We start from the raw sequence: 24,448 nt of genomic DNA on the forward strand, positions 1-24,448 counted from the left end.
TGGGAAGCACTGTTGAGCGCTACATCCTGAGGGGTTCGTGCTGATTGTACTGAGATTGTGACAGCCGGTTAAATGGCGTCCCTTGAGAAGGCAAGAACAAGATGTATGTCAGGAGAAGTCCAGTATTGTCATAAGGAGAGGCAGGTGTGGTGCAAGCCTCGGGCGCCGAGAACATCACCGAGGGTCAGGATAAAGATGAGTCCGTGACCGTAGGAGTGAAGTTTTGGGGAAAAGTGGACCCTTGCCTTTTGGCGGATCCATTTGTGGTTTCATGGTGGGTGAAAACAGAGTTGGGTGCTGTGGAATCGGTGAGGTTAACAGAAGTGGTCTTGTGATAATTGTTTGTTTCTGCTTCCACTTTAAACGAATGGGGGCAAGAAATGTGAATTGTTTTGCTCCCAAGAAAAGGGGGCTATTGAAAGGAGGGATTACTGGGGTAGCATTAAATGTCAAAGTTGATCAACTGAAGGGGAAAATTCCCAGTGTTTGTGATGCTCGTCGTCTGGTACCACGCAAACAGGGTGGCATGAGTGGTGAAACAGAAGTCATTGTCTGTTCTTTTGAGTTTTTATGTTGTCTTTTCCCGACAAAGTTATGTTAGTATATATAAGTTATCCTGTACAAGCTTTTGTGCTAAACACATTATGTTGTTACAGGTGTCAAGCTTATGGGCATGTGGCAGCAGTGTGTAGGAGGGAGGTTCCTAGGTGTGCAGAAGGGCATGAGACAAAGGAATGTTTAACATTGGGGAAAGTAGTGGTATATGTTAATTGTAGGGGTGCCCATGGGGCTGGGGATCAGAAATATCCTGTGTGAGAGGCAGGTTGAGGTTTCCATGGTTAGAGTAGTGCAGAAGACATATACTGAGGCAGTGAAGAAAGTAGAGGAAGATGGGTCAAGAGGGAGGGATCCTGAGAGGAGTGGTGTGAGTAGTAGATCTGTACCAGTACAGAGGGATAGGCCAACAAGTGATATATGTTTCAGTAAAATTGGATTTTTAGCATTCATAGCAATGGTTATCAACTGTACTGCAGGGATGGAACGTAAGTCTCCGAAAATTGAGGATGTGGTGGCAGCTGCAGAGAGGTATTTGGGTGTGCGATACTTGACAGCAGAAGAGTTACAGGGTGTGTTAAGTGGTGGTGTCCCATCCTTTCAAGTTGTTGGCCTGAGGTAGGACTAAATAGATTTAAATAGTGGAGTAGGGTGGTATTCTTAATATTTACATGTTTTATTATTTTATTTTCAATTTTATTTAAAAAGAAATGTGTTTGTGTGTGTAGTGTTAGGTGGAAGGGTATTTTATTTTTTAAATTTGTGGTGGTAGGTAGTCTAGTGGTTAGAGCGTTGAGCCAGTAACCGAAAGGTTGCTGGATTGAATCCTCGAGCTGACAAGGTAAAAATCTGTCGTTCTGCCCCTGAACAAGGCAGTTAACCCACTGTTCGCCGTCAATGTAAATAAGAATTTGATCTTAACTGACTTGCCTAGTTAAATAAAGGTTAATAATGTTTTAAGCAAAGGATAAGGGGGTTGTACTCCAGTATAGTACGTAGCGGTAATGCAACATCTAGTGGATGCCAAACGCCGTTAAACCTCATCGAAGAAGAAAAAGAAGCGTTTGAAATTGTTGATCTGAGCTCCCAATTGGTCATTTGGCTAGTGCTGTCTGGATCGGGGATTGATTAATTCTGTCTGACGCAAGCAGGGAACTCAGGAAATGTTTCAAACTCGATTCGATTGTAGCGATTTTCTACAGTAAAGCAAATGTCAGTCGGTCGATAGGCTACAATAAAGTAAATATGTCGCGGTTATTTTACTCGCCATTCAAGCGTTTTTGTGTCAAGTGTAAAGATTGTTCTGCGGTGACCGCGCGCTGCTATTCCTCTTTGTTGACTCCAACTCGGTGCCCCCAGCTGTTAGAACAACAGACATTTGTCGTGTTACAACAGCAGCAGAGAAAATGTTTCGGACGTTCACGTCTAATAACTTCTCGGTTTTACTCAAGGTCAAAGTTTTGGATTGGGGGAATAGGTGCGGGCATTGTTTTAGCTTTGGGATTGAAATATCATACTGACATAGCTGAGCTCACATGTGAAGAGGACTTCCAACAAACTGGAAGATATGGTGCTGCCATTCAAGTTAGCAGAGACCTTGTTCAGCGGATAAAGGTACAGGTATTTGACGTTTTTTGCATGCAGAATGTTTTTCTCCTGAAATTAAATGTTTAACATGACATTCTGTTGACGCATGCAGCTCAACCTCATGTCAGAACATGTTCATGCATTTTCTGTCTATCTCTGTCCATCGCCTCTTTTTTGCTTGGTGTGACAGGATGAGGTTGGGGCTCCAGGGCTGGTGGTCGGTGTATCTGTGGATGGCTCTCAAGTCTGGTGCGAAGGTTGGTGTCATGCAGTACCTTTAGGTTCACTGTAGTAGACACAATACACTTACTCCTCATATGTTCACAAATTATTGCAATGCATAATGCTGCTGTGTCAAACAGTCTCCTAATTAACTGATGTCCATGTTGCAGGACTTGGCTATGCTGACTTGGAGAACCGTGTGCCCTGTGGACCAGAGACAGTGCTGAGGATCGCCAGCATCAGTAAACCCCTAACTACAGCAGCAGCAGCCCGCCTGTGGGAGGAGGGGAAGCTTGACCTCGATGCCCCTGTCCAGAAATACGTCCCTGAGTTCCCCCAAAAACAGTTTGAGGGAGAAGATGTAAATTGAGTTTCTGAGAAGTTGGAATAAAGATGCATTCCAAACGAGCATGATCCTCTCACCTCAAGCACTATTTTTCCCAAAATTTTTCCAGATATTTGTTTTTGTGTGGTTCTTGAGGATGTTTTTTCTCTTTGACATGTAGGTGACAATAACTCCACGGTTGATTCTCTCTCATCTAAGTGGCATACGGCACTACGAGAAGGATGACAAGAAAGTGAGGGAGGACAGGGAGAAGGCCAAACGACCTTTAAAACTGCCTGGTAAAGAGGAAAAGAGCTTGTCTGAAAACAACCCCAAGACCGAGGACAGCAGCACCAAGAGCAAGGAAAACAAACAGGCTCAGAAGAAAAAAGAGTTTGAGCAAGAAGAGTACTACCTGAAAGACAGCTATGAAAGTGTCATTCATGCCTTGGACCTGTTCAAAGACGACATTCTCGTTTTCAAACCTGGTAGGAGCTATGAAAGAGTTATCGCTGTCAATCAAATTAGTCTTATGTGTATTCAAATTAATTTACGTGAAAGTAAACTAGGTTTGTCATCTGCAGGCACCACCTTCTTGTACTCAACCCACGCCTTCACCCTTCTCAGTGCCGTGGTGGAGAGAGCTGCTGGCCAGCGCTTCCTGGATCACATGATGAAGATGTTCAGGGAACTGGGCATGCTCAACACTGTGCCAGATGAGAATGACCCCATTATCTATAACCGCTCAAGGTAATGAGTGACCAATCTCCTTTTGCTTCACTGCATATCAGTGGTCGATTCGTCTAAGATCAGCTTTGTTATTGTGTTCTGGTTATTTTTAGTTTTTTTTTTCAAACAAACAATTTTTTTGTTGTTGCAGGTTTTATCATTTCAATAAGAAAGGACGCATAGTAAACTGCCCTTACGTGGATAACTCCTATAAGTGGGCAGGAGGTGGCTTTCTCTCCACTGTGGGAGACCTGCTCCTGTTTGGGAATGCTCTGCTCTTCAGCTACCAAGTGGCCAACCTAAAGGACTGCACAGACCTCCTGCCTGGCTTCCTTAAACCAGAGACAGCCCAGGCTCTGTGGGCCCCTGTGGACAAGACAGAGGCCTCCTGGGATAAGGATGGGCTGTATGCACAGGGCTGGCTGGTGGTGGAGAAGGAGCAGAAGTATGGCCAGTGCAGGAGCCGCAGGCATTATGTCTCGCACACAGGGGGTGCCGTGGGGGCCAGCAGTGTCCTGCTGGTTTTGCCCAGCGAGACAGTCCAGCAGCCCGAAGGACTGACTACAGCCCTACCTCAGGGAATAGTGGTGACCATCATCACTAACATGCAGTCTGTGGGACTCAACAGCACAGCACTGAAAATCGCCCACGAGTTTGACAAAGCCAGAGGCTAATGAGAGTTTATATTGTTTACAAATATAGGTTAAAACCACCGCAAAGTATCAATGCACTACAATATATTTTCCAATTTCAGTGGATGAATGATTTATCAACAGCTCGCATTTGTATATTTGAATTTGATACTGCTTTTTATAAATTTTGGCCTGTTTTGTTGAGTAATAAAATACATTGTTTGACATGGGTGTGCATTAAATAAATATTAAGTCATTAGTTTGGTAGTGTTGTTAATCTTGATGCAGATAAGTGACAACCATTCTCACCTTTGCTGAACTGAGCCTACTAATCTCACCACTAGGTGTCAGTAGTATACTGCTTTGCTATAAATAGGAACCAGTGACTTCTGAAATCACACACTGTTCAATACTGATAAGTGCCTAAATGGTTAATCTACTTCAGCAAACCAATTGTAGGTCATACTGCGTGGGAAGAGCATGATGGTATTGAGAGACCTGAAACTACCCACATAGTCAGCAGTTTGCATTACGTCATAAGTGTACTGTCTGTTCAAATGTTTGGGGTCCTCTCTTGAATTTTAATGAAATTCACCCCAACCCTGGTTTGCCTCATTACTATCCATCCCATATGAAACACCTCAGGGGCAGAGTGGTGAATTGATGTGGTCTTAATTGGCCATGAATAGATGACGTTACTTCTGGTAGTTCATTTAAAGATGAGGGACTCTTAGCACCATCTGTTGGTTGGGGCTCAAATATGCATCTGAAATGGAACTGGGTATATCTATGGAGATTACAATATACCACTCACTAAGTCTGAATTCTCTATGGTCCAGACCCATTGATGAACCTCTTATGAATGCCAATACCCCAATGTAAACGATTGTATTTATAGCAGGAATTATCATCCTTACTTATCGCTCAATTACATCACTTCAATAGTCTTGATTGACATTGATTACTGAAGACAACACCTTGTTTCCTGATACCCAATCATAAGTAATGTACGATTTATTATTGTGATTTGTGATATTACACATGAACATTCATTCAATAATACAAGAAAGATGCTTACTGTAACTAATGCTCACTTCATGTTTGACTTGTATGAAAGTTGAACAAATAGATGCATTATTGATACATTGAGAAAAGCATGTGAATTCTACATGAAATATTCAAAGTATTGCCCCATTGTACTCTAATCTATGGTATCACAGGCTTAGAGAAAGCGCACATTCACAATTGAACTTCGACACACTCAATGACTTATCTGTCAATTAAAGCAAAGACTAAGCAAACATTTTACAGTCATAGTATTCCTTTGAGTGAAGGCATCAGGTTTCACTCCATGCCATTCCATCCACCAGCTTTAAAAGCATGTATTGTGTGTGTAAGTGGAAAATAGCCATTGGAATGAAACACATTGACTGCGTTTACACATGCAACCAAATTCAGATTTTTTTTCCACTCGTTGGTCTTTTTATCTTTTTCAGGTCTCTGATTGGTCAAAAAAACAGTTTGTGAAAAAACTATCAGAATTGGGCTGCCTAAACGCAGCCATTGTAACAGGTCGTAGTCAGTCCTACACCCAGTCACACAGTATGGAGAAAAAGTGTTGTGGCTGACTGTCTTTGTGTCTACAGCAGCTTCAGCTTTTGATGGCCACTCAAACAGGCTGCAGCTTGACATTTGACGCTTGCTGCAGAATGTTTGTGGATATAAGTCTCCTCTGTCCTCCTGGTCCTTCATAGCCACATCTCCAGCAGCATCCAGACCCACACTATATCATGCCACCGTCCATGAAACATTTTGTTATCCAATCCGATGTCCCCAAAACAATATACAACAGGCCTCATACTCTGGGCTCTACTCTCCAATACTGTTGTTCACTGCTTTTCTGCTGGTTCTTTGGTTTGGCCTTCCATACCCTAACAATAAAACAAATACAAGGAATGACACAGACGTAGAAGAAACTGTATCAGACCTGACAACACTATTCCTGCATACTTATGGATTCATGAATCAAGCTAAATTAATGTGTTACTTACTTGCAGGTGTAGTAGATTACTACTACCAACACAACTAGAATAAAAAGGACAATGATGACCACAGCAGCGACCAGTCCTGTCTCCCCTGCATCTTGTGCAGTGGTGAACAGCTGATACTGCTCACAACGACTACCTTTGTAGTTCTCACTGCAGCTGAGGGAGAAGGAACTGCATTATTCTCAAGAAAGCTGTCACCAGTTGAGATCCAAGAGCCAGGGTAGGTCTGCCTGGTCTGAGCTGAAGTAAAACAAAGGCTAAAACCATGCAGAAGTTCCCAGAACTTCCTTAGCCCATTGCCAAGCAACACTGTACACCTGCTCATGGCTGACAAACTGTTAGAGACATTAGAGAATAGTGATGAGAGAGTAACTTACAGACAAGTAAGCGTATCCATAAAATAAATTTTAAAGCATTTTCCTCCATTCATACAGTAAGAAACCTCTAACTCGTTGCATGGGTCACCATGGTCTACAAAAGAGAGAATATAAACATTTCAGGTTAACAGACACATAAAACAAATACAGTTACATCATATGGAAATTCTCAATAGCATTCCTGATCAAATTATTTCGCCAAACTCTTTTACCTGCCATCATTTGATCCTGAAGAATGTGACAGGGTTCTCTAAGATCCCCACCTAAGAATGATGTACAATGTACAAAAGTAACAGCTCATTATTAATCTACATAGACAAAATTATGAATTTACATAGACAACAAGATAATCAGAAAAAAGGCTTAATGTTTTGTACTTTCTTTCTGCACTAAAACAAGGTATAAGAGAAGTAAACTGGTTATGCGTCCTTAATCATATCAAGGACTTATCACCGTTGTATGAAAATAATAAAGAGGTTTGTTATTCTCTTACAAATAGTATTGTTATGAATCTGTCCTTACCCCCTCAGGAAATCCCAGTTTGTGGTAAGGTTAGTGCAGGTTTCTAATGTGATCCACAGAGACAGACTGTTGAAAATAACTCTGCCAACTGCTTTTTGTTGGGCCTTCAAAAGCACAAATGTGGGCGTGTTCCTTTGAGTCCAGAAATGTTGTGATAGCTGTTTGTCCACATTGTAAATGGCATGCTAAATGTCAGGATTCTCTCTATTGATTCTGATTCATTTTGGTAGGATGCCTGATATAGTAAAATGGGGTTGTTTTCAATGACTGCCTCAGAATACAATATCCCCACTACAGAGTAAGTAAACAAAGGCTTCCTCACTTGTGGAAATGACGATCATTTTCCAATTTTGCCATTTCACTAAGAAAATGTGCAGTAGTGGTTTACTTTCAAACAGACAATAGGTGTCTGCATTCACTGTAATGATACATTAATGGATTAGTTTGTCAAAGCCAAGTAATTATCATTGCATCACACAATCTATCCAGGTGGGGCGTGGATCACCTGGTGGATCACTTGTTTTCCGTGTGACTTCAACTTGGCTTTAAATAGACAATCTGTGGGTTTGGTGAGAGGCAATGGAATGACTGGTATGGTGAGAGGGAATTGGAACAAACAGCACAGGCATAGCTAGAATCGTGGGAACTTTGCTTTGCTCTGGACATCTTAATGACATTTCTCCTGCCTCAACACTTCCAGCATTCTTGGAAACATTGTTCTGTGGACTTCTTCAAAACCGTTAGCAGTTCAAATCAAATGTATCGGACACATACACGTGTTTAGCAGATGTGATTGCGGGTGTAGCGAAATGCTTGTGCTTCTAGCTCCAACAGTGCAGTAATATCTAACAAGTAATATTTAACAGTTTCACAACATTTCCCCAAAATGCACGACATCTAAGTAAGGAATGGATTAAGAATATATATACATATAGACTACCGTTCAAAATTTTGGGGTCAATTAGAAATGTCCTTGTTTTTGATAGAAAAGCAAATTTGTCTATTAAAATAACATCAACTTGATCAGAAATACAGTGTAGACATTGTTAATGTTGTAAATTACATTTGTAGCTGGAAACATCAGATTTTTTATGGAATATCTACATAGGCGTACAAAGGCCGATTATCAGCAACCATCACTCCTGTGTTCCAATGGCACGTTGTGTTAGCTAATCCAAGTTTATAATTTTAAAAGGCTAATTGATCATTATGTATGCTCTCATTGGCTGGCCCTCACTACATAATCGTCGCCAAACCCACTGGCTCCAGGTTATCTATAAGTCTTTGCTAGGTAAAGCCCCGCCTTATCTCAGCTCACTGGTCACCATAGCAACACCCACCCGTAGCACGTGCTTCAGCAGGTATATTGCACTGGTCATCCCCAAACCCAACACTTACTTTGGCCGCCTATCCTTCCACTTCTCTGCTGCCAATGACTGGAACAAATTGCAAAAATCTCTGAAGCTGGAGTCTTATATCTCCCTCTCTAACTTTAAGCATCAGCTGTCAGAGCAGTTTACAGATCACTGTACAGCCAATCTGTGAATAGCACACCCGACTACCTAATCCCCATATTATTACTTATCTTCTTGCACTTTTGCACCCCAGTATCTCTACTTGCACATCATCATCTGCACATCTATCACTCCAGTGTTAATGCTAAATTGTAATTATTTTCGCCTCTAGGGCCTATTTATTGCCTTTCTCCCTACTCTTCTACATTTGCACACACTGTACATAGACTTTTCTATTTTTATTTTCTTTTGTGTTATTGACAGTACATTTGTTTATGTGTAACTCTGTGTTGTTGTTTTTGTCGCACTGCTTTGCTTTATCTTGGCCAGGTCGCAGTTGTAAATGAGAACTTGTTCTCAACTGGCCTACCTGGTAAAATAAACGTGAAATAATTTTTTTTAAATAAATAAATTTAAAATCCCTTTTTCAATTATGTTAGCACAGCTGAAAATTGTTGTCCTGATTAAAGAAGCAATAAAACGGGCCTTCTTAGACTAGTTGAGAATCTGGAGCATCAGCATTTGTGGGTTCGATTACAGGCTAAAAATGGCCAGAAACAAAGACCTTTCTTCTGAAACTCGTCAGTCTATTCTTGTTCTGAGAAATTAAGGCTATTCCATGCGAGAAATTGCCAAGAAACTGAAGATCTCGTACAATGCTGTGTACTACTCCCTTCACAGAACAGCGTAAACCAGAATAGAAAGAGGAGTGGGAGGCCCCGGTGCACAACTGAGCAAGAGGACAAGTACATTAGAGTGTCTAGTTTGAGAAACAGACGCCTCACAAGTCCTCAACTGGCAGCTTCATTAAATAGTACCCGCAAAACACCAGTCTCAGACTGGCCAGTAAAAAGAAAAGATTAAGATTGGCAAAAGAACACAGACACTGGACAGACGAACTCTGCCTAGAAGGTCAGCATCCCGGAGTCGCCTCTTTACTGTTGACGTTGACATTTAAACGTGTTAACCCTAGCAAGGCTGCTGGCCCAGACGGCATCTCTAGCCGTGTCCTGAGAGCATGCGCAGACCACCTGGCTGGTGTGTTTACGGACATATTCAATCGCTCCCTATCCCAGTTTGCTGTCCCCACATGCTTCAAGATGGCCACCATTGTTCCTGTACCCAAGAAGGCAAAGGTAACTGAACTAAATGACTGTCGCTCCGTAGCACTCACTTCTGTCATTGTGAAGTGCTTTGAGAGACTAGTCAAGGATCATATCACCTCCACCTTACCTGCCACCCTAGACCCACTTCAGTTTGCATACCACCCTAACAGGTCTACAGACGATGCAATTGCCATCTCACTGCAAACTGCCCTATCCCATCTGGACAAGAGGAATACCTATGTAAGAATGCTGTTCATTGGCTACAGCTCAGCATTCAACACCACAGTACCATCCAAGCTCATCATTTAGCTGGAGGCCCTGTGTCCTCTTCCCCGCCCTGTGCAATTGGGTCCTGGACTTTCTGATGGGTCGCCCCCAGGTGGTGAAGGTAGGAAACAACATCTACACTTCGCTGACCCTCAACACTGGCGCCCCACAAGGGTGCATGCTCAGCCCCCTCCTGTACTCCCTGTTCACCCCTGACTGCGCGGCAATGCACGACTCCAAATCAATCATCAAGTTTGCAGACAACACAACAGTAGTGGGCTTGATCACCAACAACAATGAGACAGCCTACAGGGAAGAGGAGAGGGCACTCAGAGTGTGGTGTCAGGAAAGCAACCTCTCACTCAACATCAACAAAACTAAGGAGATGATCGTGGACTTCAGGAAACAGCAGAAGGAGCACCCCCCTATCCACATCGAAGGGACAGTAGTGGAGAAGGTGTAAAGTTTTAAGTTCCTCGGCATATACATCACAGACAAACTGAAATGGTCCACCCACACAGACAGTGTGGTGAAGAAGGCCTCTTCAACCTCAGGAGGCTGAAGAAATTTGGCTTGTCACCTAAAACCCTGACAAACTTTTACAGATGCAAAATTGAGAGCCTGGTACGGCAACTGCATCGCACTCAACCGCAAGGCTCTCTAGGGGGTGGTGCGGTCGGCACAACGCATCACCGGGGGCAAACTACCTACCCTCCAGGACACCTACAGCACCTGATGTCACAGGAAGACCAAAAAGATAATCAAGGACATCAACCACCCGAGCCACTGCCTGTTCACCCTGCTACTATCCAGAAGGCAAGGTCAGTACAGGTGTATCAAAGCTGGGACCGAGAGGCTGAAAGACAGCTTCTATCTCAAGGCCATCAGACTGCTAAACAGCGATCACTAACTCAGAGAGGCTGCTGCCTACATAGAGTCTCACTAGTCACTTTAAACAATGCCACTTTAATAATGTTTACATATCTTACATTACTCATCTCATATGTATATACTGTATCTTATACTATCTATTGCATCTTGCCTATGCCGCTCGGCCATCGCTCATCCATATATTTATGTACATTTATGTACATATTCCTATTCCATCCCTTTAGATTTGTGTGTATTAGGTAGTTGTTTGGGGAATTGTTAGATTACTTGTTAGATATTACTGCACTGTCGGAACTAGAAGCCCAAGAATTTTGCTACACTCCCATTATCTGCTAAAGATGTGTATGTGACCAATAGAATTTGATTTGATTTGATCAAATAACCCTTTTGCTATGTTGAAAAACACCATAAGGGAGTGATCATCTTGTCACATAGTGCTGAGAATTTAACTGTCAGGTCCAACACTATAGATTGTAAATTGGGAAATTTGGCTATTCAGAATATTTGGTTATCGTGCAGTTTAAAAATCACAAACATTCAATGTTAAAATACACGTATGTCAAAGATAAAAGTCAGGGATAAGTGCTACCACTTGTAATCATACTCACTAATGTTTAAAGGGGAAATCTGCAGTTGCTTCATCCAATTTTGGACTTCTGAATTAATGATATATACCCATTGATTCTTCAAGAATGTAACTTAGAAATGCCTCATGAGCTTAGTTCAACTGTCTTACCCCATCAGAACCCAACATATACGCTTGTTTTACTCCAGTGTTTATAAACAAAGTAAAAGTGGTTCAAACTATAATGTTGATATCATGGATGGTCAGTCCTTCCATCCATAGCTCTGTCTATGAATTTGAGAGGGGTTACATTTCTCCAGCCCCATCCATCAGCTTTTTTACAAAAACAGGGGTGATGAGAACACTTATTTGTTGTTTCAACTACTGAATGGCGCTTTAAATAGGCCTACTACTTTTTTTAAATTCAAGATTGCCTCAATGTCAGTCAAGTATCATCATTTGAGGAACCTATATCCCCCCATACTAGATCTATGAAAGTTATGTGATTGATTGTTTCTTTACACCATGGTTTAGCCAATTGTCTCAGACAAAATCCGTTTGATATTTTATCAGAAAAACTTTGAGAATGCAAGCCTTTTGCCATCCAGTTAATATTTAGCAAGGTGACTGGAACTGGATGCTGTCCTGCGATCACTGCGATGTTATCGCGAGGAACACAGATGAAGCTCTGAAGAGGTGAAGTGAAGCGAGAGTGTTTTTACATCGACGCTTTTGGGGGTGGGGGGGGGGGGGGGGGGCGGMGGCTTGAAAAACCTCGTTATGACTGCCATAAAGACGTCAGTTATTTCGGATTTTCATCTCACATTTCATTGTGAGAGATAGTTTGTTGCCTCGCTTCTGTGGATGATGCGGGATCACAATTCAGCACCTGGACAGCTCCTGGTTAACCTATTACTGGGCACATGGAGTCCCTAGCGTGATTGTAGGGAAACCCTGTGAGCAGGCGAGATTTGGGCACTAAAATGCCCTCCTTCCGAAAGATGACGTTTAACTGAATATGTGGATAGTGGTGGACATTTAAAAGCATCTCCGTGAATGATGATGCTTACAATAAGGATCGGGCTTTTTCGTTGTGCCCTGTATTCTAAGCAGCAGCACGGGTCGTTAGCCAATCCAAATCTGAAGAGGATAGCAGCAGCCTACACACAGCAACCGAGCCTCGCTCACAGTGATCATCGGCAAGGGAGACATTACCATCATCATTAGGAGGGCATGAGTCACGACCATACTTTCAACAATGTAGAGCATAAAAGGTAGGTTTATTTGTCAGAATAGCATATTGATAAATCATTTTGATACTTCCCGCCTGTGACTTCTGCTCTTTCATCCATTCCGTCCCCCTTTTCTTTTACTTTCGTCTTAATGACCACCATAATTGTCGTATTCGTAATTTATCGTTGTTGCACTATTGATGGCTTTGCTAAATTATCAGGAAAACATATAATGTACTATGTTTAGTATATACTGTGTAGTAGCAACCTATATATCTGTTGTTACACGTGCTTTGAACCAGAATAATAGTCATTGTAGAAAGCTGTCCAGGGCCTTGTGAAAAATAATTGAGACATAGTAGCCTTAATCAGTTTAGCAGGGATCAGTGTTGACACGTTTTTAAGGTAAAAGCATGTGTTTGTTGGGGGAACTTCAAATGTAGGATACATGTTGGGTTCTGACGGAGGAGGTGGATACAAAAATGTAGACAGTAGACTATTGGGAAGTGAAGGGTTAGGACAATATGAAATGGCTGCATTGTTGTATGTCTTAATTTCCAGGGGAAACCGTTTGAAAATCAAGTAATTATTGTCTGTATGGAGGAATGCAAGAGCTATGTTGGAGACAACATGGATACTGTATATGGCAACAGTTCATCTACAGCCTGCTAGAGGGATCTCTTATCTTGATGATGAGTATACAGTATTTACTCAAGTCTTGGAATTGATAGATATTTTATGCAATATTCTACCTGGTCCCAGAGAGCTTGTTTCAAAGACCTAACTTGTTTGATAGGTTGTCAAGTCCAGCCCTTGACTTATGGCCACATCCATCCATTAGGAACTGTGATTGACAGGTTTCTTTAAAAATAAGAAATCCTGCAGTATCTCAAATTCTTTAATTTCACTCACTGTCTTGTCTGCACTGGTCGAACAACCTTTCCACTGCATAGCCTACACTATTGCCTGTGCTGTGGCCAGATTTTCTATAGGTGCCAGTTGTGTGCAGTCTTTTTTCTTGGGCATTGCAGTGATGCAATATTACAGTCTAGTCCTTGAATGACCTGAATTGATTTATCTAGAATGACATCTAATCTGCTGTGCTATACTACATTACTCTGTTCTGCTATAGCTCCGAATACTGACTCCACACCACAACTTGTGTGTCTGAAGGTTTTCCCTTTGCCTTTGTTTGTAAGACAGACACTACACTGACTTCATACAACGCTATACAAATTAACCTCTCCTCTCCGCCCCGGCATTTAAATGATTGAAGCTCAGGTTAAACGACCTCTACAGCCCATGCTGCTTACTGATATGTGTTTATATTGCTGCTGACAACTTCATCAGACTTTTCGAAAGTGAGACACTAGCAAATTGAGCTTCAGTTTATACCTGCAATGTGGGGAATGCAGCTGTCTGTGCAGTAATACCCCTTTTCAAAGACTCAGAGTTTTGTGATTCTGTCTGGGTAAAGCCTATGTACCTGGCTGTTCTTCGCTCATGTTTACTCTGTGGAAAGCTGCTGGAATGGACTGTAAATTAACTCTTCAATGTATCTATTTCCTATTGCATAAAGTGTTCTCATCCTTCCTTACTTGTTATGCAAGTGATGTGATGTTTCTGAGCCCCTGGTGCAGAGTTAAATATGTCAGAGGACTCCCATAGCAGAGCTATACTGCATGAGAATGTTTATGTATATCAATTGATTGTTTTCGATCTATTCTGTGAATTCATAAAACATTTAATGAACATGACATTCAAAACAAATGTTAAATAGTTAAAAGTATAATGAACAAGTTATACATGAGATGTGTATACTGCATTGTTGTCAGAATGTGAAGAGTTATGGAGAGACTGTGATTAACTTCCTTGTTTCCTAACCTTTCTCCACAGGTGTGGTGTGAGCCAAGTCTCTATTCTCTGGTTAAATCAAGAGTAACAATCGTGTCGACGTCCATTCACAGAAACAACACAGCAACATGAGCAACCCCCAGTAAGTAAAACACATGACTACTGATATTTATATCTGTTTAACACATCAAAACCTCTCATCCTGTTCTTATGCATTTTGCTCGTTGTACCCCGACTGCCCGCTATTACTAGCACAGGTTTTGTGATGGGAACCCCAGCATGGTCTGGCCTGATTATGAGAACAGCTCCTGTCTATTTCCTCATACCCTTTCAGCCAAGGACTTTGAGCCTGAGAAGCAGGGGAGCAGCAGGGGAGCAGCAGGGCAACAGCAGGGGAGCAACAGGGGAGCAACAGGGGAGCAGGTACTCCTGTGCTGGGCATTCCAAGAGAACTACCACCAGTCACCAGACTGCCTCTGCTGCCATCTCTTAGCATGCAGGAGAGATTTTCACTTGTCATCTTCTCTTATAAATAATGAGTCGCTATGTGGTCCCCAAGACGGCCTCTGCAGCCTGATGACATCCCTGGTTATGGCCAAGGAAGGGGAGGGAGATTATGGCGTGGTGGGAGGAAGATGGGGGTGAGAGAAATGAGGGTGAGGTGGGAGGGAAATGATGGTGAGGTGGGAGAGAAATGAAGTTGAGGTGAGAGGGAGATGAAGGTAAGGTGGGAGATGGTGAGGTGGGAGGGAGATGGGGGTGAGGTGGGAGATGAAGGTGAGGTGGGAGGGAGATGGGGGTGAGATGGGAGATGCAGGTGAGGTGGGAGGGAGGGAGATGGGGGTGAGGTGGGAGATGAAGGAGAGGTGGGAGAGAGATGGGGGTGAGGTGGGGTTGAATGCAGAATTGGTTCAATCAGCTGCATCTTCTGTTTAAAGCCAGTCCTACAGAGATCTCTGTCTGAGCTCAATGCAGACCTTGAGGTTATCAGCATTGTGTCCAAATGGAGCCTGTTTGAAAGAAAACACAGTGGGACAATATATTGTCCAATGGGCGACAAACAGAATTGTGATGTGTTTTCTGGTTAACAGGAAGACGTGAATTAATGATGTCGGTCCTCAGCGACACCCTCGTGAAATGACAGATGGGAAATCTTTGTGTGGTGTGATCACGTCTGCAGAGATATTTTCCCCACTGTTCTTTTAATTATAGAATAGTCCTTTAAATCATCTCTCACTCTCTATGATGTATTTCTGCATATACTAAGAGTAACAGGAGACATACTGTAGTGAGTCAGAGATGGAGAAATACACTATATATACAAAAGTATGTGGACACCCCTTCAAATTAGTGGATTTGTCTATTTCAGCCACACACGTTGCTGACAGGTGTATAACATTGAGCACACAGCCATGCAATCTCCAAAGACAAATATTGGCAGTAGAATGGCCTTACTGAAGAGGATGCCAACTTTCAAACATGTCAATTTGTCAAATTCCTGCCCTGCTAGAGCTCCCCCAGTCAACTGTATGTGCTGTTATTGTGAAGTGGAAACATCTAGAAGCAACAACAGCTCAGCCGCGAAGTGGCAGGCCACACAAGCTCACAGAAGGGGACTGCCGAGAGCTTGCAACACTCACTACCAAATTCCAAACTGCCTTTGGAAGAAACGTCAGCACAAGAACTGTTCGTCGAGAGCTTCATGAAATGGGTTTTCATGGCCGAGCAGCCGCACACAAGCCTAAGCTCACCATGCGCAATGCCAATCGTCGGCTGGGGTGGTGTAAAGGTCCATTGGACTCTGGAGCAGTGGAAACGCGTTCTCTGGAGTGATAAATCACGCTTCACCATCTGGCAGTCCAACCGACGAATATGGGGTTGGCGGAGGAGAATGCTACCTGCGCCAATGCATAGTGCCAACTGTAAAGTTTGGTGGAGGTAGAATAATGATCTGGGGCTGTTTTTCATGGTTCAGGCTAGGCCCCTTAGTTCCAGTAAAGGGAAATCTTAACGCTACAGCATACAATGACATTCTAGACGATTTTGTGCTTCCAACTTTGTGGCAACAGTTTGGGGAAGCCCTTTCCTGTTTCAGCATGACAATGGCCCCGTGCACAAAGCGAGGTCCATACAGAAATGGATCGGTGTGGAAGAACTTGACTGGCCTGCACAGAGCCCTGACCCCATCGAACACCTTTGGGATGAATTGCAAGCCAGGCCTAATCGCCCAACATCAGTGCCCGACCTCACTAATGCTCTTGAAGCTGAATGGAAGCAAGTCCCTGCAGCAATGTTCCAACATCCAGTGGAAAGCCTTCCCAGAAGAGTGGAGGCTGTTATAGCAGCAAAGGGGGTCCAACTCCATATTAATTCCCATGATTTTGGAATGAGATGCACAATGAGCAGGTGTCCACATACTATTGGTCATGTAGTGTAGTTACGACTCAAGATATAACCCCCCTGTGAGTGAACAGATTTATAATATATTTCACATTCAGTATAGCATTGAACATGTTAAAGTTATGGACGCTTTTATTTATTCATTTTCTTTTCCAATTGTATTCAAAGGCAGTTTTTATATTGATTGACGCAAACATTTACTGACAAAAAGAAGAATGATCTGTATTACCTTTCCGAGTGTCATCCAATAATATAATTTTCTGTATTAAATCATATTGAATAAACTAGCTGTAAGCTCTTCTCATTGCAGATGATCCATGCTAGTTTGATGACAAGTACTCTGTAACAGTAGTGGTTGGTGTGTGCTTTTTATGTAGTAAGGCTGTTTTCTTTCTCCAGGCCCTATTCAGAGTTATTTGTACATTTTGTTCCATTCAGCACACAAATATAGTACACTACACACCCTGCGGAGTCATATGTGTTTAAAACAGGCCAGCTAACATTTACTGTAACTAACTTCTGTGGTCATGTGAGCCCCTGTCATAGTGCAGTTAGTCTCTCTGTCATACAATGTCTTGATCCTGTCTCATTACAACAAGATGTGCTAATTAGCAGGTCACCATTTCCACATTTAGCTCAAAAATGGGAAGTTTAAATCTCCTACAGATGATGTTACATGTTACATGACATTACATAATATGTTTTGCGGGCAGATGTATCCAGCACTTCAAACCGTAGGTCCCATGAGGTATTTACTGAGACAACAAGGCTACTACAACCAACAGCATTAGTCAGAAACCAGTGCCAGTGTCAATACTCTGATTTAAAGCCAGTTAATTGTGGTTTAATAGCTCAGTGAGTTCCATTCCCTTCGAATCCACACAGATCCTCAAAACATTGGTTTACGAGAACGTTGAGTTACACATTATAGTATTCTTTGCTGTGTATTATCCATTGAATAGTATGTTATAAAGCCTATTGCAGTAAATTAGATTTGTCTATGATCATCAATAATATAATAGCTCACTATTGGCTGTAATTTTTATAGCTTGTTGCTTGACTGCTCTATGTAGCAGCTGGTGCTGGAGGTCTGGCAAATGTTGTTGCAGAGGTTTCTGCTGAGCCTGACATCACGTCCATGTACACACACATCTTCTCATCTCTCTATACACACATCTTCTCTGTCTGCTGATAGAGTGGCCCATAGCTGGGATGGTACAGGAGCAGGAGGAATTAGCTGTATCGTATATTAACCCTTATAATGAAAGCAAGCTCATTCAATGGGACAAAGTCCTGTCTTCTCAAGTTGACGCTCACAGTATTCAGGATGAAGATGGGGAAAGTGCCCCCAACACATGCACACTTTGTAAAGCGAAGACGCGCATATTGATTTTCATTATCTTATTACCTAAAAGATCTGATTTTACAAATGTGCTGGTGTATCAATGGCCATCATCAATGGAGTCAGGGGCGGTGGCTGGAAATGTGGCTTAAGTTTGGCACGTTGTTGCGGCTTTCCTGATGGTATCAGAGCACTGAATTGCTTTCCATTGAGGAACAGCCAACCAGGCTGACATGCTTATTGGGTGAGACAGTGTGACAGAGTCCTAGACAGCGGGCCAGGAACAGTGTGGTGGTAAGCACTCAAAATGACAATGATACGGATGCCCTCTACATAACATGAGGCTTTGCTGAAGCAGCACTTTGTAATTCTATGACAGACATGGATGGCTTTATTTTACAGAGAGAGCACTGGAAATAATGAGAACACTGTATGAGCAAATGGGAGTTATTTTTTTAAACGTTTCAATTGGGATTGCAGTTTTTATTTGCCCCTTGTTACACAAGGTTGCATTAGTCTGCATTTCTTTAATGCTTTCAAATAAATAGCTCTATCTTGTTGAATGTCAGAGTGTGTATTTCTACAGGAAATTGAACAACCTCTACAAAACCACATTTTAATGTGCATGTAATACTGTATTCAGGGCTAGATTTAATTCAGTTGTATATTCTGTTGAGGTCAGCAGTATTTGAGAGGACGAGGATGTTTGTACTTTGAGCACCTCTCCTACAGCACACTGCTGTCTACTAACCCAACTATCTGTTCCCAAGAAAAAGGTCCTACAGTTGAAGTCGGAAGTTTACATACACTTAGGTTGGAGTCATTAAAACTCGTTTTTCAACTACTCCACAAATTTCTTGTTTACAAAAAATAGTTTTGTCAAGACGTTTAGGACATCTACTTTGTGCATGACACAAGGAATTTTTCCAACAGACAGATTATTTCACTTATAATTCACTGCATCACAATTCCAGTGGGTCAGAAGTTTACACACACTAAGTTGACTGTGCCTTTAAACAGCTTGGAAAATTCCAGAAAATGATGTCATGGCTTTAGAAGCTTCTGATAGGCTAATTGACATCATTTGAGTCAATTGGAGGTGTACCTGTGGATGTATTTCAAGGCCTACCTTCAAACTCAGTGCCTCTTTGCTTGACATCTTGGGAAAATCAAAAGAAATCAGCCAAGATTGTAGATCTCCACAAGTCTGGTTCATCCTTGGGAGCAATTTCCAAATGCCTGAAGGTACCATGTTCATCTGTACAAACAATAGTATTCAAGAATTAACACCATGGGACCACGCAGCCGTCATACCGCTCAGGAAGGAGACGCGTTCTGTCTCCTAGAGATGAACGTACTTTGGTGAGAAAAGTGCAAATCAATCCCAGAACAACAGCAAAGGACCTTGTGAAGATGCTGGAGGAAACAGGTGCAAAGGTATCTATATCCACAGTAAAACGAGTCCTATATCGACATAACCTGAAAGGCTGCTCAGCAAGGAAGAAGCCAGTGCTCCAAAACCGCCATCAAAAAGCCAGACTACGGTTTGCAACTGCACATGGGGACGAAGATCGTACTTTTTGGAGAAATGTCCTCTGGTCTGATGAAACAAAAATAGAACTGTTTGGCCATAATGACCATTGTTATGTTTGGAGGAAAAAGGGGGAGGCTTGCAAGCCGAAGAACACCATCCCAACTGTGAAGCACAGGGGTGGCAGCATCATGTTGTGGGGGTGTTTTGTTGCAGGAGGGACTGGTGCACTTCACAAAATAGATGGCCACATGAGGAAGGAAAATTATGTGGATATATTGAAGCAACATCTCAAGACATCAGTCAGGAAGTTAAAGCTTGTTTGCAAATGGGTCTTCCAAATGGACAATGACCCCAAGCATACTTCCAAAGTTGTGGCAAAATGGCTTAAGGACAACAAGGTCAAGGTATTGGAGTGGCCATCACAAAGCCCACAAAGACCTCAATACAAAAGAAAATGTTTGGGCAGAACTGAAAAAGAGTGTGCGAGCAAGTAGGCCTACACACCTGACTCAGTTACACCAGCTCTGTCAGGAGGAACGGGCAAAAATTCACCCAACTTATTGTGGAACTTATTGTGGAAGGCTACCCGAAACATTTGACCCAAATTAAACAATTTAAAGGCAATGCTCCCAAATACTATTTGAGTGTATGTAAAATTCCCCACTGGGAATGTGATGAAAGAAATAAAAGCTGAAATAAATCATTCTCTCTACTATTATTCTGGCATTTCACATTCTTAAAATAAAGTGGTGATCCTAACTGACCTAAGACAGGGAATTTTTACTAGGATTAAATGTCAGGAATTGTGCAAAACTGAGTTTAAATGTATTTGGCTAAGGTGTATGTAAACTTTCAACTTCAACTGTATATAGAGAACAAGAAATTGAGAGTACTATTTTTTCCCCTAATAGTTTACAGTAATCTTGTCTTTGGTGTGCTATCTTGTAATATACTTGGAGTCTACAAAACATTAGGAACACCTTCCTAATATTGAGTTGCACCCCCTTTTGCCCTCAGAACAGCCTCAATTCGTCGGGGCGTGGACTCTACAAGTTGTCGACAGCGTTCCACTGGGATGCTGGCCCATGTTGACTCCAATGCTTCCCACAGTTGTGTCAAATTAGCTGGTTGTTCTTTTGGTGGTGGACCATTCTTGATACATATGGGAAACTGTTGAGTGTGAAAACCCCAGTAGAATTGCACTTTTTGACACACTCAAACTGGTGCGCCTGGCACCTACTACCATACCTCGTTCAAAGGCACTTATATCTTTTGTCTTACCCATCTACCCTCTGAATGGCACACATACAGTACACAATCAATGTCTCAACTGTCTCAAGGCTTAAAAATCATTCTTTAACCTGTCTCCTCCCTTTTATCTACACTGATTGAAGTGGATTTAACAGGTGACATCAATAAGGGATCATGGCTTTCACCTGGATTCACCTGGTCAGTCTAAAGTTTTGTACACTCCGTGTATGTCCTTTTACATATTTTATCAACATTATCAGGCCAGTCCTTTTATTGGTATACTGTAAGTCAGTATAGTATATAAAGCCTTTCATGATTATACTGTAAGTCAGTATAGTATATGAGGCCTTTCATGGTTATACTGTAAGTCAGTATAGTATATGAGGCCTTTAATGGTTATACTGTAAGTCAGTATAGTATATAAAGCCTTTCTTCTATCTGTCATTTGCTTTCAGACCTCCAGATTCTGACAATTGTAATCAACTTTATTAATCATTGAATTAGCCAACGGATGGGTGAAGTTCGTCATCAATACTCTGAATCCATACTCTGAACCATAATTTCAAAAGCTTTTACTCTACTTTTTTGACAAGCTGCATTAAAATGTCCTCCTTCAGACTCAATGAGTTGGACTTGAAAGGTTCAAGTCTCAGCCGGGTATTTTATTTTGATATTTCTATTGATTGTCATGTGGTGATTTATGTCCCAGTGGTGTAAACACACTGGAGGCAGAGCCATGGATACCTTTTATTCTAGGGGAGTCAATTCTTGGCAATGATTACATTACAGAAAGAAATGGTCTTCCTTATATATATATATTTTCCTATATTACCTACATTATATTTGTCGTGAGATACTTCTTACATTAGAGCATATGCATATGCATTGCACCATGTTCTTTAAACTAGTACAGTGTTATTCACATGGTGTGACTATGGGAGGTAGGACACTCAATGCTCAGGGAGATCTATGTTTAAGCTTCCTTGTTGCATTTGCTAATATTGCATGTCTTTGAAAAGATTTCTAGCCTTTGGTGTGCTGGGTGCCCTTGCCTTGCCTGCCAGGTGGAACAGCCTGGTCTCATAGAGTAGACGTAACATAGTAAAAGTAAATCCGGGACACTCAAAATAGTATGATATGTTGCATTTGGTATGGTTATATATAGACAGAATGTTATTTAAGGCAAAAAACAAATGGAGGGTGGTTTGTCGGGGTGAATGGGTAGGCGTATAACGTGAACGTCTAGCAATCCAAATGTTACGAATTCGAATGTCATCACGGACAACTTTAGCATTTGAGCTAATTAGCAACTGTTTAACTACTTACTACTTTTTAGCTACTTTGTAACTATTTAGCATGATAACTAACCCTTCCCCTAACCTTAACCCTTTTAGCTATCCCTCCCCCTAACCCCAACCCTAACCTTAACCTTTTAACCTAACTCCTAACCTTAACCCTGCCTCTCACCCTAATCTTAACCCCTAGCCTAGCTAGTGTTAGCAAACGTTAGCCACAACAAATTGTAATTCATAACATATCATACATTTATCAAATTCGTGACAAATTGTACATTGTGAAAAATGTGTACATGTTGTACATGTAGCAAATTTCTTACATATCATACGAATTGTAATTGGTAACATATCATACAAATGCATGATGGACATTCACAAATGAATACATACCATACGAAACATAACATATCATACCAAATGGAGTGTCTCAGATTTACATTCAGAATAATACAAAATGCTCTGAGACCAGGTTGGGTGGAATGGAGCAGTATACCAAAGTGCACCAAGCCACCCCCTCCCCAGGATGGCAACAAGCCACTGAAGCGGCCCCTGCACATAATGGAACCTAGTCTCGCCAGTGATTGTTTGGAAATGTGATTTTGATGCAGTGAACAGTTTGTGTCTGTCATGACTGATAGCATCTTTGTTTTGCGTCTAGTAAGGAGAGGTGCCAAGGGTACAGATAATGTTGGAATGCACTGGCTCTCAATGTTAAGCATGTGAGGTATGTGGGGGCATTCTTCCCTGAGGCAAACACATCCCAGTAGCCAATTGTTAGTTACAGCATCATATCAGTACACTGAAATGCATAGACGTAGTAAGGATTTATAAGAGTACTATTACACCACCCTGTCAGACACTGTGTCTGAAATGATTGTGGGTACCTATGCAGATAAGAAAGCAACCTTTGAAGTAAGCAGGTATGTTAAGTATGAATTAGTCATAAGTCAGTGAAGAGCAGGGGATGTTTTCCTCTCCAGGGCTGACTACAGTACATTAACATTTCATAGGTCTCTCTCTCCCTCTCTCCCTCCCTGTGTACACTATTTACCTCCACATATCACCAGGCTGTTAGTCCCCAACTATCTACAGGCTCTCCAGCACAATATATTTTGTTCTCTCTGGCTTGTAATCAATGGCCTCCTCCCTTGCTAAGCTCTGGGGTTATTGATGTCTTCACATTGGCTACTCTGTGCAGAGTGCCAAGCAGGTTGGGATTCCTGTTCTCATCTTTACTGGCTGAGCTGGAGAGAGGATGGGGTCCTACCCACACCTGGGTTTTAGTGTTGAAAATTAACTGAATAGGAGAAATACTCTGAAGTTCTGTTACGATGAGATTGTGAGAAAATATTCATTTGTTTAGTTGCATATATGAGTGCTACTTACAGAGTGTCCATGGTGTTCCGTACATTGTGTCCTCCAGGGCCCCTCCCCAGGCCCAGGCCAGAGCCTCAGAGCTGGAGGTGATCTCCCAGCAGGTGGAGGAGGACAACCAGTGTCACGCTCCGGTCCAGGTGGTCAGCTTTGCATACAGAGACCTGCCTCTGGCCGCGCTGGACATCTCCCTGGCCGGATCCCAGCTCATCTCCAACCTGGACGAAGAGGACAACAGAGAGGGGTAGGTGGACACAGAGATTGTACCTGAAAACATCTCCCCTGTGTGTTTGATAATTGTACTATTAGCATAACTGACACAGAACTAAGCACTATCCATAATCTACCTTGACAGAGAAAATGTTTGCCTTCATTCTCTATCATGCTAGTAACAGCTCATCATAATGGTACCTGACATGATACTGAATCACTCAAATTCAAATTCATCATACCGATGGTGAGGGATCCTATGAGGATATGTGTCTGTAAATACTTCAGTATCATCCTTACATTGTCAAGGCATTAACTGATATGCCTGTGAGCCTACACTATTTGTCTCAGTGACATACTTTCTCTTTGCTATAAAAAGATTCCTCCCTTCAACGTGCACTTTTGGCTCAAAACAAAGCGTTTTGTAAGCGTCATATTGTTCCTGAAATGTCAGGCGCTGGTGGCTGTGTTGTCTATACCCATGGGCCCTGTTTGTCCTGGCTGGACATGGCCCTATCACTGCGCTGCAGGCTGAGTGTGTACAGGACACACCCCCTCTCGTTCTGCCTGTCCTCTCAGGAAGCGTGACTCACAGGCCATTTGCGCGCGGCAGCGC

General features: G+C 42.2%; 2 protein-coding genes and 1 long non-coding RNA gene across 4 annotated transcripts; 2 read left to right on the forward strand and 1 right to left on the reverse strand.

Annotated features, from left to right (window-relative positions):
- Positions 1-1,652: 1,652 nt before the first annotated feature.
- On the forward strand, positions 1,653-4,309 carry lactb (lactamase, beta). 2 transcript variants are annotated; one of them, XM_024146080.2, is made up of 6 exons: positions 1,653-2,169; positions 2,333-2,399; positions 2,535-2,725; positions 2,871-3,177; positions 3,274-3,439; positions 3,570-4,309. In XM_024146080.2, the coding sequence occupies exons 1-6, from the start codon at positions 1,801-1,803 to the stop codon at positions 4,090-4,092; spliced, it is 1,623 nt and encodes a 540-aa protein (XP_024001848.1). In that variant the 5' UTR covers positions 1,653-1,800; the 3' UTR covers positions 4,093-4,309. The 2 variants fall into 2 exon arrangements, with proteins under 2 accessions (XP_024001848.1, XP_024001847.1); XM_024146079.2 differs by having other exon boundaries at positions 1,667-2,175.
- Positions 4,310-5,244: 935 nt separating this feature from the next.
- On the reverse strand, positions 5,245-7,076 carry LOC112080350 (pro-neuregulin-4, membrane-bound isoform). Its single transcript, XM_024146081.2, has 5 exons — positions 6,998-7,076; positions 6,688-6,738; positions 6,476-6,569; positions 6,102-6,254; positions 5,245-5,981 (listed from the first exon to the last, which is right to left on the reverse strand). The coding sequence occupies exons 2-5, from the start codon at positions 6,695-6,697 to the stop codon at positions 5,906-5,908; spliced, it is 333 nt and encodes a 110-aa protein (XP_024001849.1). The 5' UTR covers positions 6,698-6,738; positions 6,998-7,076; the 3' UTR covers positions 5,245-5,905.
- A 5,034-nt stretch (positions 7,077-12,110) lies between these two features.
- Positions 12,111-23,862, forward strand: LOC112080346 (uncharacterized). Its single transcript, XR_002896172.2, has 3 exons — positions 12,111-12,614; positions 14,469-14,568; positions 23,672-23,862. It is a non-coding gene; the product is annotated as an uncharacterized lncRNA (long non-coding RNA).
- The last annotated feature ends 586 nt before the right edge of the window (positions 23,863-24,448 follow it).

The sequence above is a fragment of the Salvelinus sp. IW2-2015 genome, unplaced genomic scaffold (genome assembly GCF_002910315.2).
Source record: "Salvelinus sp. IW2-2015 unplaced genomic scaffold, ASM291031v2 Un_scaffold16276, whole genome shotgun sequence".
Lineage (NCBI taxonomy): Eukaryota > Metazoa > Chordata > Actinopteri > Salmoniformes > Salmonidae > Salvelinus > Salvelinus sp. IW2-2015.

Coding starts and splice junctions, on each gene's coding strand:
- lactb (XM_024146079.2), top strand. CDS start 1,801: ATGTCGCGGTTATTTTACTCGCCATTCAAGCGTTTTTGTGTCAAGTGT. Junction 2,726..2,870: donor AACAGTTTGAGGGAGAAGAT/GTAAATTGAGTT, acceptor TTTGACATGTAG/GTGACAATAACTCCACGGTT. Junction 3,440..3,569: donor ATTATCTATAACCGCTCAAG/GTAATGAGTGAC, acceptor TTGTTGTTGCAG/GTTTTATCATTTCAATAAGA.
- LOC112080350 (XM_024146081.2), bottom strand. Junction 6,255..6,475: donor ATGGATACGCTTACTTGTCT/GTAAGTTACTCT, acceptor CTTCTCCCTCAG/CTGCAGTGAGAACTACAAAG. Junction 5,982..6,101: donor GTAATCTACTACACCTGCAA/GTAAGTAACACA, acceptor TTTTATTGTTAG/GGTATGGAAGGCCAAACCAA.